General features: G+C 56.9%; 1 protein-coding gene across 4 annotated transcripts; it reads right to left on the reverse strand.

Annotated features, from left to right (window-relative positions):
* Positions 1 to 6,708: 6,708 nt before the first annotated feature.
* Positions 6,709 to 15,293, reverse strand: DYRK1B (dual specificity tyrosine phosphorylation regulated kinase 1B). Of its 4 annotated transcripts, XM_061388270.1 has the most exons (12): positions 14,180 to 14,944; positions 12,754 to 12,917; positions 11,628 to 11,747; positions 11,349 to 11,537; positions 10,828 to 10,975; positions 9,687 to 9,973; positions 8,845 to 8,991; positions 8,618 to 8,758; positions 8,294 to 8,329; positions 8,014 to 8,209; positions 7,540 to 7,646; positions 6,709 to 7,444 (listed from the first exon to the last, which is right to left on the reverse strand). In XM_061388270.1, the coding sequence occupies exons 1-12, from the start codon at positions 14,253 to 14,255 to the stop codon at positions 7,073 to 7,075; spliced, it is 1,983 nt and encodes a 660-aa protein (XP_061244254.1). In that variant the 5' UTR covers positions 14,256 to 14,944; the 3' UTR covers positions 6,709 to 7,072. The 4 variants fall into 4 exon arrangements, with proteins under 4 accessions (XP_061244254.1, XP_061244256.1, XP_061244255.1 ...); XM_061388272.1 differs by lacking the exon at positions 14,180 to 14,944 and adding an exon at positions 14,951 to 15,293 and having other exon boundaries at positions 8,014 to 8,329; XM_061388271.1 differs by lacking the exon at positions 8,294 to 8,329.
* Between the last annotated feature and the right edge of the window lie 60 nt (positions 15,294 to 15,353).

Here is a 15,353-nt window from a genome sequence, read left to right on the forward strand (position 1 = left end):
CCTGGGACCTGACCTTAGCCCTTTAAGTTCAGAGCCTGCCAGACCCCCCCCACCTTCCTTGTCTCCCTACCCTTCCCCCAGTACACCAACTGTCACCAGCACTGTGATTATTTGAGGTGACCACCCTGTCCACAGCCCTTCCCAGTAGACAGACCTCACTGTAGGAGTCCTCCGTCCACGGTGGGTGGAGGGGGTTGGACACTGGACCCCAGCACTCCGACTTCTGTCTGGGGAACTTGGGACGGAAAGGCTGTGGGGCACTGCATGGGAAGACCCCATAGAGTCAAGGCAAGAGCCCCCCAGGGCCAGCCTAGCAGCTGCAAACAAAAACATCAACTGCAAAGAGCAGCGGGGGCCCACAGGGCCTGGGGGAAGCAGGGTCACTGCCCCATGTTGACTCTCTTCTCTGTCATCACCCACAACCAGCCCACTGTGGGGTCTGCCTTCAAAACGCATCCGGACGACTGCTCAGGCCTCCCCATGCCCTCATCCAGGCCACCGTCCCCTCCCCACAGGCCCCCTGCTTCCACTCCCAGATCTCAGGTCCATCCACACACTCCCTCCCTTAGTGAACTCATCCTGGACCTTATAACCATGACATCACCAACAACTCCACGTTTCTGTCTCCAGCCCAGACGGCGCCCCTGAACGCCAGACTCCTGTACCTGCTGGGGTGCCTACCACAACCACGGGCTCCTTTACACAGTGAAACAGCACTCTGCTCAGGCTAAAACCTTGCAGTCACTGACCCCCGCTTTCTCAACTCGCACCCCAGTCCACTTCCACCACTACTAAGCTGGCCGAGCCACCACCTCTCAGCTGGATTGGAGCCGCAGCCTCCACGCTGGGCCTGCTTCCATTAAGAGGCCCTCAAAGCGGCCAGAGGAACCCCACTAGGACATGAGATGACGTCACTCCTCAGCTCAGGATGTTCCGACTGCTTCCCACCTCCCTGGGAATCAAATCAAGTCCTTCCCATGCCTGCCCCCGCCCCGATCCCCTGCGTGCCCCCCACCCCCATCCCACTCAGTCTGCTCCAGTTCACCCCTTTTTGCTCCTCCTACGCACTGAGCACATCACAGGACCTTTGAACTTGCTGTTTTTTCCCCCAAACAAAACAGGCGCACAGCTGGTTTCCTCCCTTTTGGTCAGGTCCCTTCTCCAATCGCATTTTCTCAGAGATCTCTCATTTAACCCCTCCACCTAAAATAGCAGCTCTTGTCGCTCTATCCCCCTCCCTTGGCCTTCACCAATACTAAGGTAAGGGAAAGTAAGTGAAGTCGCTCAGTCGTTTCTGACTCTTTGTGACCCCATGGACTGTAGCCTATCAGGCTCTTCTGTCCATGGGATTTTCCAGGCAAGAGAGCTGGAATGGATTGCCATTTCCTTCTCCAGGGGATCTTCCTGACCCAGGGATTAAACCCGGGTCTCCTGCATTGCAGGCAGACGCTTTACCGTCTGAGCCACCAGGAACAAAAATACTAACTTTTGTTAAAATCATCTACCTCTCCCCGCTAGAATGTTAAGTTCCAATGAGGACAGGGCTCTTGAGCATCTTATTTACTATTATAAAACCAGCATCTAAAACAATGCCCGAAACAGTACTACATATCTGATGAATCAACAAATAACAAAACCCAGACGTTGGCTCCAAGTAACAGAAAGCCCTATTCAACTTGGCTTGAATGATTTAAAAAAAGAAAAAAGCTTTATTGGATCCCCTAATAAGAAAGTCCTGAACTAACTTTTCTCAGATTCGGCCTGATCCAGCACTTCAACAACATCCCCAAGGACCTGATGCCTGTCTATCCATTAGGCCTTCCGAGAGAATGGCTGTGCCCTACAGCCACAGCCCACCTGGGTGTGTGCTTAGCCGTGATCATCTTCCCTGCCGTGGGTTAGGTGTCTGCCCTCTGACAGACCCTGTGCTCCTCATGGCAACCTTCTGAGATGACAAGTATATTCTCGACTTTACGATGAAGAAATGGAGCCTCAGAAAGGTGAAATCACTTATCTAAAATCATATCACTAGTAAGTGGAGGAATTAACGCTTTAATTCCTCTTATGACCCCTTCTTTAACCATCATGGAGATTTTAACGCTGGTGACCATGATGCTGGTAATAGCCATGATATGCTCACCATGTGTATCCTGCTGGTCCTCCACTAACTTCTCTGTGCCCTGGTTTTCTAATACACATAATGACAATAATAATACTACCACACAGGGTGACTCTGAGGGTTAAAAGAGCTAATACATAATATGGACTTCACTGGTGACTCAGACGGTAAAGAATCTGCCAGCAATGCAGGAGATTTGGGTTTGATCTCTGGGTGGGGAAAATCCCCTGGAGGAGGGCATGGCAACCCACTCCAGTACTCTTGCCTGGAGAATCCCATGAACAGAGGAGCCTAATGGGCTACAGTCCCTGGGGTCACAAAGAGTTGGACACGACTGAGCGACTTAACACTTCTCATTACACTTATTACTAATACATAAAATGGTCAGATCTCAAAAAAAAAAAAAAATCTGTCTCAGTTAGCTATTGCCAGGTAACAAGTCCCCAAACACCATGGCTTAAAATAGAAACCATTTATTTGCTTCTGAGTCTAATTTGGACAAGGCTCTGAGGGGCGAGGGGACTCAGGATGGCTCAGCTCTACGCCATGTGGTGTCAGCAGAGAGCTGGGCTAGACTATCCAAGATGGTACCACTCATGGCTGATGTAGCACATCAGCTGGGGGCTGACTGGGCCTCCCTCTTTCCACATCTCTCTCCAAGGGGTGGTCCAGGGCTCCAAGAGAGTAAAAAGCACAAGCTTCTACTTCCTAAGGCCCAGGCCCCCCCAACCAGCACAGCATCACTTCCACTGGATTCTGTTGGTCGAAACAAATCACAGGCCAGCCTAGATTAAAAGGGAGGAGACTCCACCTCTTCCCAGGAGAACCAGGAAAGAACACATGGTCTTCCTCAGTAGCAGCCACTTTAACTTCATGGCAATCAGCTTCCTCACAGGCGTCTCTACTTCAGTCCTCAATCCCCTACAGCCAGTTCCCCACACAACGCCCAAGGGAGCTTTTAACACACGTAACCGATCATGCCTCCTTCCACTGTTTAAAATTCTACAGCTTCCCAGGACTTCCTTGGTGGTTCAGTGATTAGGACCCTGAGCTTTCACTGCTGAGGGCACAGGTTCAATCCCTGGTCAGGAAACAGATCCTGCAAGCCAGCGCAGTGTAAAAAAAAAAAACAAAAACCCAAAACCCAAAACAAACATTCTTCTACAACCTCCCAATGCACCTGGGGTAAAGACACAAACTCCTTACAGGATCCACATGGTCTGGCCTCTTTCTCCCCCTCAGCCTCTACATTCCAAGTCACACACACACACACACACTTGATTGGGTTAATATCCTTCATCACCTCATTTCCTAGGGTCCAGATGAGACATCATGTCAAGTGTTCTCACAACACTCTACTTTGTAATTTCATATCTGTGTGATAAGTTAACAATCTGAACCTCCACCCCCGAGACTGTGAGTTCTCTAGGGAAACTCTTTTGTTCTCTGCTGCACTCTAAATTCTGAGCACAAAGCAGAGGCAAGATGAAATGCCCCTTGGATGTCACAGACCTCAGCAAATTTTCAGGCAGCCCTGGGCACAGGGGATCAGCAGAGTCCCTAGGATGCTGGGATCGCTAACTACTATGAAATCACCCGTCCATTCATCTTCTAAATAGTTACTGAGCCTGTACTACATGTCAAGAGCTCTTCTAGGTGTTAGACAGAAAGCATGGAGTAGATAAAAGCTTCTGCCCTGATGGTCTGCTATGGGGGAAGACAGACAATAAGCAAGTTAAAGGGAGGACAAATATGAATATCAGCGATCCAGTTCTAGAAGGGTTGTCAGGAAAAACCTCCAGAAGAAGGTAACATCTGAGTAAAGACCTAAAGGAGATGAAGGTGAGCCTTGACTCTGTGGGAGAAGAGGGTTCAAGGTAAAGAGAACAGCAAGTGCAGAGTTCCTGCGGCCAGTATGGCTGGGGCAGAGGGAACAAGCCGAGGGGAGTGGATGATGTCAGACGGGTAACAGGGACACAGCATGCAGGGCCTTGCAGGCCACAGAGAGGAATGTGGTTTCTACCTTCTGTGAGATAGAGCCACACGGAATCAAGAGCAGGGAGGGGAATGTGACCAGATGCAGGCTTTCAGAACGTCCCTTTGGCTGCAAGTGAGGAACAGACAGTGGGGAGCAAGGAGACAAGCGTGGACAGGGCCAGGGTGACAGGAGTGGAAGTGGGAAGAAATGGTCAGGTTCTGAATATACTTTGAGAGTATTTGCTGATAGACTGGACTAGGGTATAATACAAAGAGGGGAGTTGAGACAACTCCAAAGCTTTTGATCTGAATAACTACAAGGATAGAGCTGACATTTAGTGAGAATGTGGGAGGAATACGTTTTGGGGAAAAGACCAGGAGTTCAATATCTCTAGATATCCAAGAGGAGGTATGCTGGCAGTCAACATATCAGGGGAGAGGTTCTGGGTAGCTCATCACAGATTCCTTACAGGACTTACATGATCCGACTCCTGTGATGTCTTGATGCTCATCTTGCACCTTGCTAAGTCTGGTTTACTCACAGATCCTGAGCTCTCTACCTCCTGGCCACGTAATCTTGGGCTGTGCTTAGTTGCTCAGTTGTGTCCAACTCTTTGCGACCCCATGGACTATAACGCTGTTCATTAGGATTCTCCTGGCAAGAATGCTGGAGTAGGTTGCCATGCCCTCCTTCCCAACCCAGGGATCGAAGCCAGGTCTCCCGCATTGCAGGCGGATTCTTTGCCATCTGAGCCACCAGGGAAGCCCAAGAATAATGGAGTGGGTAACCGATCCCCTCTCCAGGGGAACTTCCCCACCCAGGAATCGGACCGGGGTCTCCTACATTGCAAGTGGATTCTTTTATCAGCTGAGCTACCAGGGAAACCCTATCTTGGGCAAGTTATTTAATTTTTTCTACCATCGGTAACCTCATTTACAAAAGGAAGATCATAGTAGTATCTCCTTCCTACGGCAATTCATTCAAAAAATACTATTAAGCATTTTTGATATGCCAAAATCTGTTCCACAGTGCTAGAGAGATCCCTCTCCCACACAGCCTGTGAACTCAGCCTTCTGGAAGTCTCCTCCACCCACATTCATCCTCCCCTCCCATCCAAGGGCCCTGCCATGGTACAACCCTGGCATCTCCTGCCTAGGACACCACGGCTGCCATCCTGGGCTCCCAGACCCTGGTCTCTCCCGTCAATCTCTTCTGGCAGCTGGCAGCAAATTGGGTCTCTTCCCTTCTGGAAATTACCCCGAGGTTCCCCACTGCCCTCAGGACAAAGTCCAAGCTCCCTCAAGAGCCAACAAAATCCTCCACGACCTAATTTACACAGCCCTTTTCAATAAGATTTCCACTAACACGAATCACCTGCGATTCATTCACACACACCTGTTTCTCATCATTGCCTTCGCGCAAGCCATTCCGCCGCAGCACCGCCACCCCCAAACATTCCTCCGTCTTCAGGTCTCAGTTCAGACAGCACCTCCTTCCCCAGGAAGGTTTCCCTACCGGTGCCGGGCTGGTTCTCTCCGCGTTCCAAGCGGCTTCCGTTAGCGAATACATGCAGATCCATAACGGGGCTCATGCCCGTCTCTCCTACCGACTGGGGCTTCCCGCGAGCCGGACCCAACAAAGCAGCTAGCAATGCCCCATATTGTGGGGCCACTTAGGGCCTCCCCGCTTACCTCGTGATCACGAACGCCTAACTTGCATGCTCTCCCAGTACAGCGCGCAACCCACCTGCCGCCAGACTGGAGAACTCAACGCTCCGGAGAGTCTGGCCTAAACCACCCAATCACTACCTTCCTCTCCTCTACAGCCCGCCTCCAGCATCCGGGCCCTGGATGTCTCTGACTGCCGACTGGCTGCCTGGGAAGCCCCTAAGCGCGTGAGCGAAAAGAATTCTGGGCTCTGTAGTTCCGCAACTTAAACTGTGAAAAAGGAGTGCCAAGAACGCCATTTCCCAGAAAGCGCCGCGCACCAGTATCCTTTGAACCTGGCGGCTCTTGATTGGCCGGTTGGGGGACAGAAGTTTCCAAATTACCATGGAAACAGGCCCACTTACCTGGAACCCCGGTAATTTCCTTTTGCCTGAGAATCTAAAACATTTTGCTCAGCACTGATTCCAAAGAGTGACACAAGACGTGTGCATGTGTGAGTGGGGTGGGGGGTGGGGGGGGGTATGTAAATTCTGTTCGCATTGCTGCCTGCCATCCCCCAGATGGCACCAATAAGGCCTGCTACATGCACTCAGCACCTACTGAACGCCGGGCAGAATGAGCCACGCCTGTGCAGACTCTGCACAAAGCCTGGCTTCTCAGGACAGAACCTGATGTTCTCCATAGACAGCTGGCCCTTTACCTTTCAAGGTCTCAGTTTATCCGAGAAAAGGCCAGTGTGGGCTAGGAGCATATCCAGGATCGCTGTCTAGGATTCCACAGCCCCACGCTTCCTACAGGCCCATGTCTGTGCCATAACTCCCCCAGGGACCGGGGCCTCACCCCAACCACAAAGCTCTGCCAGCACCCCTTCCCCAAACACCGTTCCCCATGCCTCTGAGGGCGGGGTGAGGGGAGCCAAGGGCCTGCAAACGCTCAGGCGGGCATGTGAGAAAGCTCTTTACTGGGGGGTACAGCAAGGAGGAGCAAGGCCATCTCCCCCTACCTGCCCCCACCCCTCCTAGGGCCCTGGGGTGAGGGGGGTCTCCCCCACCCCACTGGACCACCACTGTCTTTGGTACAATAAATAGAAAACAAGGGGAGAGAGGGGGCCAAGGGTCCAGTCCTTAGTGGGGAGGTGAGCCTCAACCCCTCTCCTTGAACCCCTGCCCCAGGCCCCAATCAGTGCAGGCCTCACCCGCCCCCGCTGGGTAGCAGCAATTCCAGTCAAGGGGAGAGATGAGGATGGGAGCCCAGGGCCCCCGGATGGGGGGGTATGGCTTCAGGAGGGGCCCCAGGGAGGGGGCAGGGTCATGAGCTGGCTGCCGTGCTCTGGGGTACACCACGGAGGCCCAAGCGAGGCCCCAGGGTGGCAGGGTCATCGGGGGGTGGGAGGGGTGGACGACCCCCTGTCATCCGAGTCCGGAGGGCTGAGGCAGCTGGGTGCTGGGGGGCAGGCGCTGGGTGAGGTGGGGAGCAGTCTGGGGGCCCGCCCACCAGGCTCACATCCATCAGCTCCGGGGGTGGTGGTGAGGTTGGTGATGGGGGACGACCAAGGCATCGGGGTTGGGCGGGTAACTGGGCTCCAGCCCCTGGCAGTGATGAGGCAGAGGCAGGGGCCTGATGTGTCTTGTGGGGCACATCCCCCCCGGCCCAGGGGCGCAGCGGCTGGGAGGGCGGGACCTAAAGGAGCAAAGCAACGGTGGGTGATGGAGACCTGGGTTCTGAAGCCCCAAACTGCCCACCACCCTCCTCCTAAGTCCCCAAGACCCCATTACCTGGGGGCTGTTCATCTCACAGTCAGTGATGGGGGGCCCAGGGCCCCCACAATATCGGTTGCTATAGCGGTAGGTCCTGTTGTCACTGGAGGAGCCACTGGAGCCTCCTGGAAGTGCCAAGGAAGGAGAGAGGCTTAGCAAGGAAAGGGAGGGGGGGTGGTCTTCAGGTGGCTGAGTCTGGTTCATGGCCCAGGCCCATTCAAAGGATCAGACACAAGTGAGATTAGGGGTCAGGGTTCAGTTGGGTGTCAGAGAGTCAAAACAAGTTTTAGAGATCTGAGCCCAAGCTCAGAGAGACGCTCAGGGATCGTCTGCGCTCCCCTGCTCCACCCACTGTTGAGTTCAGGATCTCATAGTTTCAAAGCTCTAGGCCAAGGCCCAGGTGACAAAGCTATTCCCCACCCCACCCCCATCCCCCCGCCCCACCCCCCCCAATCAGAGCTACCCGACCCTCATCCGGCACTGAGCACCCACCGGAGCTGGAGATGGAGCTGGCGGTGCTGGAGGAGGGGCAGGTGTCGAGGGGTGCGGGCGAGGTGGAGGCACTGCTGCCCGCCGGGCCCGTGTTGGTGGCCTCATCAGCCGTGCGGCGGAAGAAGCCGTGCTGCAGCGCCCCCAGCGGGCTGATGCGGGCGGCGGGCTCATACTCCAGCATGCGCAGCACCAGGTCCTGGAAGCGGAGGTAGTCGGCGGGGCTGTGGCCCGGCTCCCCCGCCCGCCGGCCCCCGGGCCCGCCCGTCTGCACGCCCAGCACCTCCTGCAGCCGCCGTGTCCCGGGGCCCTGGTAATCCTGGCAGGGGGAGGTGGGAGGGGGGGCAAGAGAGTGGCCGTCAGTGGGCAGGAGGGGCAGGGAGACACACACGGGGAAACAGAGGCACAAGAGAGAAAGTGGAAAAAGAGAAGCTAAGAAGAGCTGTGCGGTGGGTAGTAGGAGAGAGGGGGTGGGCGGGGGAGGAAGGAAAGGACAGACAGGGAAAGACACAGGGAGAGGAAGCAGGGAGACGGAGGAGGGAGCCCCAAGTGTGAGAGAGTGAGGGGCCGCCGGGGTAGGAGGAGCGGCGTGGGGCGGGGGCCGCACCTTCCTGAGTTCCTTTGTCCTTCGTAGGGTCCAGCCGCCCCCAGGCAGCCGCTCAAAGTACTTTCGAGCCTTGGGCGCCTGGTCCAGCATGGGGGCTGGTGGGATGCCCAGCACCTCCACGATCCGGTTCATCTGGTCCACCTGAGAGCAGGCGGGCCGTCAGGGTCACTGGGCCGGCCGGGCCTCCACCCCCTCCTCGGGAGCACACCCCCTCCTCGGGAGCACACCTCATTGGAGCCACTGAAGAGGGGCTCTCCAGTGTGCATCTCCACCAGGATGCAGCCAAGGGACCACATGTCAATGGCCAGGTCGTAGGGAGTGCCCAGGAGCACCTCGGGCGAACGGTAGAAACGGCTCTGGATGTACTGGTAGATCTGGAGAAGGGGAGAAGGCAACCATCAGAGGTCCCAGCCTCTGTTACGAGAACAGCCCCAAAGCTAGGAGGGCCGACCGAGGGCAAGCCTCCTGCCCCCAACACTTGGGACGGGGGGGCGCCAAACCCTCACATTATCAGCACCAGCTTGCTGGAATCACCACCACTATCGTACTTATCGGCTTCAGGGCTCTGCCGGCCTAGTCTGGTCCTGAGCCCCTCTAAGTCACCAGGGGCTGGCAGCCGGCAAACCTAGGCCCTTCCCACCCTCCCAAACCAGATCCTTTCAAGCCACTACCAGCATCATCTTAGCTGCAAAGTTGAAAAGCCTCGCCCCTTCCACCCCCAGCTTTAAGAGCACAGGGTAAACAAAACTTTGCAGAGCGCCACAGCCTTTCAGGCTCACAGCCACCCAACTATCCCTCTGCCCACCCCCTCCTCAATCTGGCAAAACTGGCCCTGTCCCCTCAGGCTCCGCTCTCCCCTCTCCTTCGGGCAGTACACCCGGTGGCCCTCTCCCTCTCTTGGCCCTCTCCCTCTCTTGGCCCCATCCCAAGCACCGTAGCTCAGGTATCAGGCTGCACGTGACAAGGCTATCCCCGCCTAGCCTCGCCCCGAGGACCCAGGCCGCCAGTCGGCCCCGCCCACAGCCGGGCCACACCCACACCGAGCCCCGCCCCCGGGGCTGGGCCGAACCCGCTGGCCGAGCTGGCAGGAGCTGCCGAAGTCCACGATCTTGATGGCGCTGCGCTTGGGGTTGCAGAGCAGGATGTTCTCGGGCTTGAGGTCGCAGTGAATGATGCTGAGCTCGGGCGTGGCCAGGAAGAGCAGCGCCGTGCAGAGCTGCTGCGCCAGCTTCCGCGTCAGGTTGAGCGAGACGCCGCGGAAGTGCGTGTTGCGCAGGAGGTCGTACAGGTTGTAGGAGAGCAGCTCGAACACCAGGCACAGGTGGTTCCGGAACATGAAGTGCCGCTTCAGGTGCACTGCCGGGAAGGGGGCGGAAACGGGCCGAGCAAGAAACTGAGGCTCTGCGAGGGCTGCGGCCCACAGTCACAGAGAGGCTGCTTCTCGAGCACAGACCAAACTGGAGTGTGCTCTGCGTGCTGGGTGCATGCGTGCTAAGTCGCTTCAGTCGTGTCCCACTCTTTGCGACCCTGTGGATTGTAGCCCACCAGGCTCCTCTGTCCATGTGATTCTCTACTGCCTACTAATTGGAACGTTTTCATATGTCCACAATTTCATTTACAGGAAGTTAATCTCTTTTCTAATCTCTGTCAGACTTTGTGATTAAACCAAAGAGGAAGTTTCTATTTGCTGCTGATGGGTTTTTAACACTGTCCTACACTTCATTTCATTTTATAACAGTTTTTAGTCTCAGTTCTATTTTTGTGACAAAGGGTACTCGCTTTCCATTTACCGTAAGGATGTGTATCTTCCCTTTAAAAGAAACACAGACTCCTTCAATCTACTTGATTTTTCTAAGAGGAATCAGTACAGGAAAGAGGACAAATATGCACACACAGTAAAGGCTCTGGAGGTCACCGCCTGGTCAAATGACAGCTCTGCCGAGTACAAACGCGGTGACCTGCTGCAAGTGATGGCACCTAACTGCCTCTGTTTTTCCATCTCCAAACTGTGGGTAATCTGTGATGAGGGTTCACCAAGTTAATGTGTGTCAAGTTCTTCCAGTAGAGCCTGACCCCTTAGTGAGCACTCAATCAACTGACCAGCATTCTCATGTGAACAGGATACGGTGAAAGTGGCAAGCCTGCCCTGAAGACCTCAGCCCCTGCCCGTAAGGGGGGGCCCACCCGAGCAGCCCTGCCCCAGGCCTCACCTATGTAGTACTTCATCTCTGTGTCGTGCTGGTTCATCAGCTCCAGCAGCCGCAGCTCAATCTGGGCCTGGTTCAGGAAGGCTTTCTTGTTCTTGATGATCTTAATGGCCACCAGCTCCTGGGTCTGATGGTCATAGGCCTTCACCACCTGTGATCACAGGCCGTCACAATGTGAGGGAACGGGGGCACAGGGAACAGAGCCAGGGACCACTCCTCTCTCCAGCAAGGACACCCACCGATACCACCACCAGTAATACTACTCATTCAAAACGGCAGTGCTCACCCACAGCCAGATGCTAGGGTAAACACGGGACACAGCCTTATGTGGGGAGTCCTGTTGTTTGCACTATTTTATAGAAAAGGAAACTGAGGCACAGGTAACCAACTGACTGCACTGGGACAAGTGGCCCCGCGCGGAGCTCGAAGCCACTGAGCCCACTGGCTGTAGGTGGGGGTCAATACCAGGGGGTGCCCGTACCTCCCAACCCCTGGATCAAGGTCGGGTGAGGGGCATCCCGCACCTGGCCAAAGGAGCCTTTGCCAATGAGTGAGTCAATCTCATAGCGCTCCAGCCAGCGCTCGCCGCTGCGCACGATGTAGTCATGGTTGTCATCGTCGTAACCGTGGTTCAGGACCTTTTTCTCCTTCTTGGTGCTCGAGTCCTGAGGTGGCGCCTGCTGGGCCCGCCGCTTCTTCTTCGCATAGTACACCTGCCCAGCCGGCCAGGAGACGGGGAGCGGTGAGTGACAGGTTGTCAGGACCCCTCTGCGCCCAGCCTGTATCCCCGCTCCTCTGCCCACCTCATTGATGTGCTTGTAGGTCTTGATGAGGTCCACGGAGAGCTTACGCAGCGGAGCCGAGGTTGCGTCTCGGAAGGCCAGGGGCAGCCTCCGCGGCAGGAGCCGTACTTCCGGCAGCACCTGGGGACAGGCAGGGTGACCGGTCGGTGGGCACTGAGGGAGGCCTCCACCCCTACCTCGAGGGGGCGAACTCTGTGGGCTGTTGGCTCACCATTACCACACGGGTTATTTATCTGATCACTGACAACCCCACTAGAATTGAAACTCCCAAAGGACAGAGACTTGACTTATTCTCACTTCCTCTCCTGAGCCTGGAGCAGGGCCTCACACAGAGTGGGTGTTTATGAGCAATTTGCTGAGTGAATCACGAAGTGAATGATTTACCCCTGACCTTTCATCACACACCTTGATTCTTTTCTAAACCTCAGTTGGAGAGGTTGGAAACCTGGGCTCTGACCCTCCCCATCCTTCAGTGGAGACCATCCATCCCGGGACTGCCTCCCAGAGGGGCTCCCTATCTTGCCTTGTCCTCACCCTTTGGGGCCTCCCCACCCTGCACCCCTTCTCTGTGCCTCTCTGCCCAGTTTCTTCACCCTGAGGATCGTGGATCCTCATACTCCATCCTGTTTCAAGCTCTACAGCTCAGAGTCTTCAGTCTACCCTTGAAGCTCTTAACCCTGCACTCCCAGGCCCGGCTGGCTCCAAAATCCTTCAGGCTCAAGCTTCTTCCCTTTGAACTCCTCCAGATCTTTCACTTTGGATTTTTTTTTTTCTTAATGAGTATTTATTGAGTGTTTACTATGTGCCCGGCACTGTTCTCAGCATTTCCAACTGCATTTCATGAACTTGTTTAATCCTCACAACGCTGTGAGGTGGGCATCGGGTCCCATTTGACAGAACAGGGAAGTGAAACATGTGGAACCTAAGGAAATAACCACTGTGCCTGGACGGGAGCCCAGGCTCTCCAAATCCCGACTCCTCCAGCGACTCCTATCTTCCACTCCCAAGGCACCCTTCACGCCCGGCAGACTGTCCTGGGCAACCACATCATCTTTTTTGGCCCCAAGACCCTTCTATCCCAGCCTCCCCCTTCCCCAGGCAGGTGAGGAGCCAGCGGAACGCGTACCTGCGTGTGCTCCTGGGGCCCCGGGAAGCCAGAGAAGGGACCATGGCCCGGTGGGACAGCCATGGTGGGCTCAGAGGGCCGCAGGGGAGCGAGGCCTGGAGCGGGAGCCCGGCCGGGGGGCGCCTTCTCGCATCCTGCACCTCGGCTGCCACCGCCGCTGAGACCTGAGAGGGGGCGGGGTGGGGGGGAGAGGGGGGACATGGAACAAGGGGATGTGTTGGCCAGTGCCAAGCAGGAAAGAGGTGGGCAGCAGAGAGAAGGCAGGGCCCAGAGCAAGGAGGAAAGAGTGCAAGGGGTCAACAGGTGGCAGTGAAGAGCGGACAGAGAGAAGTGGCGGTGGGGGCACAGCAGAGTCCCCGGCAAATGATGACCAGATACATGAAGCAGGCGGCACGCAGAGAACACGGGAAAGGGAACAATTGGGAGCCAGGCAGGAATGTGGGCCGTGACAGGAAAGGACAGAAAGACATGAATAATTGGGGGGAGGAAGAGAAGAGAGAAACCACAGACAGCACAGGGAGTTGGGTTCACGCTCTCCTCCCCATTTCCACTTATGGCTCTCCTCAGGGCCCCTCCTGGAGTCTTCTCTGAACGTCAGGGCCTTGTCTTACCACAAGACGGTCCCTCCACTTCAAGGTCTACACTTCCCAGTAGGTCCCCCAATCCAGAGAACTCTAGGCTCCCTCCCAAACCACAAGGGAGTCTTCCGGCCCCCTCTAAATCACAGCAGACTCCTCTGCAGGCCCCTAAAACCACATCAGGGTCCTCAGAGAGCTCCCAACCACACCAAGGTTATCTGAGGACCCCTTTATAACAGAGTCCTAACCCCAAGGCATTCTCACCCACCAGGGTACACCCTTCTCAGGGGACCCTCCTCATGTGGTGCCAAGACCTCTTCCCTAACATTTCCTCCCACATCAGGGACCACCCTCCAGTAATTTCCCAAACCATATCCAGTTTCCGCATGCTACACCAGGGCCCTTCTCCACATTACTCCAAGCTGCTCCCCCCTCCCCCACTAGGGCCACTCCTTTGGGAAGCAAGGGGGAGGCGTTTCTATCCGCGCTTTAGAGTGGATCGTCCTTCTCTCCCCTACCATGGATCCTACCCCCACCCTCCCAACCAATATTCCTGTCAGGGCCCTTTCTCCAGTTACTCCTTCACACTACAGTCAATCCACAGCTGTGCCCATTCCTAGAAGTCCCCCAGAGCCAAATTCGCCAAATATCACAGAGTTCTCCCCTTCCAGAGTATCTTCTACACCAAACTCCTCTCCCCACGGGCCTTCTCCCCTGTCAGTCCTTTCTCCCATGCCAAGCCCTGCCACTCCACGATCCCTCCTCTCTCTTGGAGCTCCCCCACAAAACAATCTCTGCCCCGGGGCCCTCCCACAACAGGACCCTCTCTCCCAGCCTCCACCCCATACCCGGGTCAGGGCTGGCGCGCCCACGGGGGGCTGGAGCGCGGTGGGGCCCCCAGTTGGGTGGGCGAGCGGCCAGCATGGCGGTGGTGGCTGTGGTGAGGAGACAGCCGCCTGTCCCGGCCCTGCCGGCCCGGCAAGCCCCGCGGCGGGGAGGGCAAGCGGGACAGGCGGCCCGGTGGGTGACAACAGCAGGCAGCAGCCGCCGCCGCCAGGGGCGGGGAGAGAAGGAAACTAGGGTCAGCCCGGGGCACGCGGGGGAAGGGGAAAGCAGGTGGACGGGGGAGGGGCGGGTTAACCCTCGCCCCGCCGGCCCCGCCCAGCGCAGCCACCCGCCCCAGGGGACCCCGGCGTCCCGCCCCCCACCCTGGAGGCCAGCCCCGGCCTGAGGAGCCCAGGCGGGCGGGGCCGGACCGAACTTGGCAGTCCACACCTACCATGGCAACAACCGTGCCATTGGTCGTTGCTGCCAAGACATCAACCAATCACAGCGCAGGACAGCGGTTGCTAGGCGACGACGATGCGGCCGGCGGAGCCGAGCCCAAACAAAGGGCGGGAGCGAGGCCCCGCTACCCCCTCCTAAGACTGCTCCCTCCGGCTCGGCCCCTTCCAGGAATCCGACTATGAATAGCCAGGCAAAGCCTGCACCTGCCCGCCGCCCCCCTTCTCTCCTCCTTCGGCCTCGTGCTAAATCTCGCGGCGACGCAGGCAGGGCGGGTCCCAGACTACCCTCCCTCCCCGAGAGCGCGTGCTGCCCCCCGGGATATGCGTCCTTACCTGAGGGCGCGGGCAAGGGAACTCAAGCTGCTCGGGAAGCCCGAGCTCAGTCCTGCCCACAGGCTGAAGATATCCGGCGAGCGCAGCGAGCCAGGGCCCCGATTACCCAGTAATGCAACCAGCAAAATGGCGACCACAACAAACCGGCCCCCCCGCCCCGGACTCCGCCCCCACCCCCCAAGCTGTTTCCCCTCACGTGACCCACGGCAGCGCTCCGCGGCTGCGCTCCGAGGACCTTACGGGGATCCATGCGCAGTGAGCTACCGACCCCGCCCAAGCGCCGAAGTCCAAGTTACGGCTGCGCAGGAGGCAGCTAAGAGAGGAGCGTGCGCAGTGCGACCGGGTGGGAGCGCTCGCCCCCACCACCACGCCGGTGGACCCAGCGCACTGCAAGCGCCCTGTG

This window comes from Bos javanicus, chromosome 18 (genome assembly GCF_032452875.1).
Source record: "Bos javanicus breed banteng chromosome 18, ARS-OSU_banteng_1.0, whole genome shotgun sequence".
NCBI lineage: Eukaryota > Metazoa > Chordata > Mammalia > Artiodactyla > Bovidae > Bos > Bos javanicus.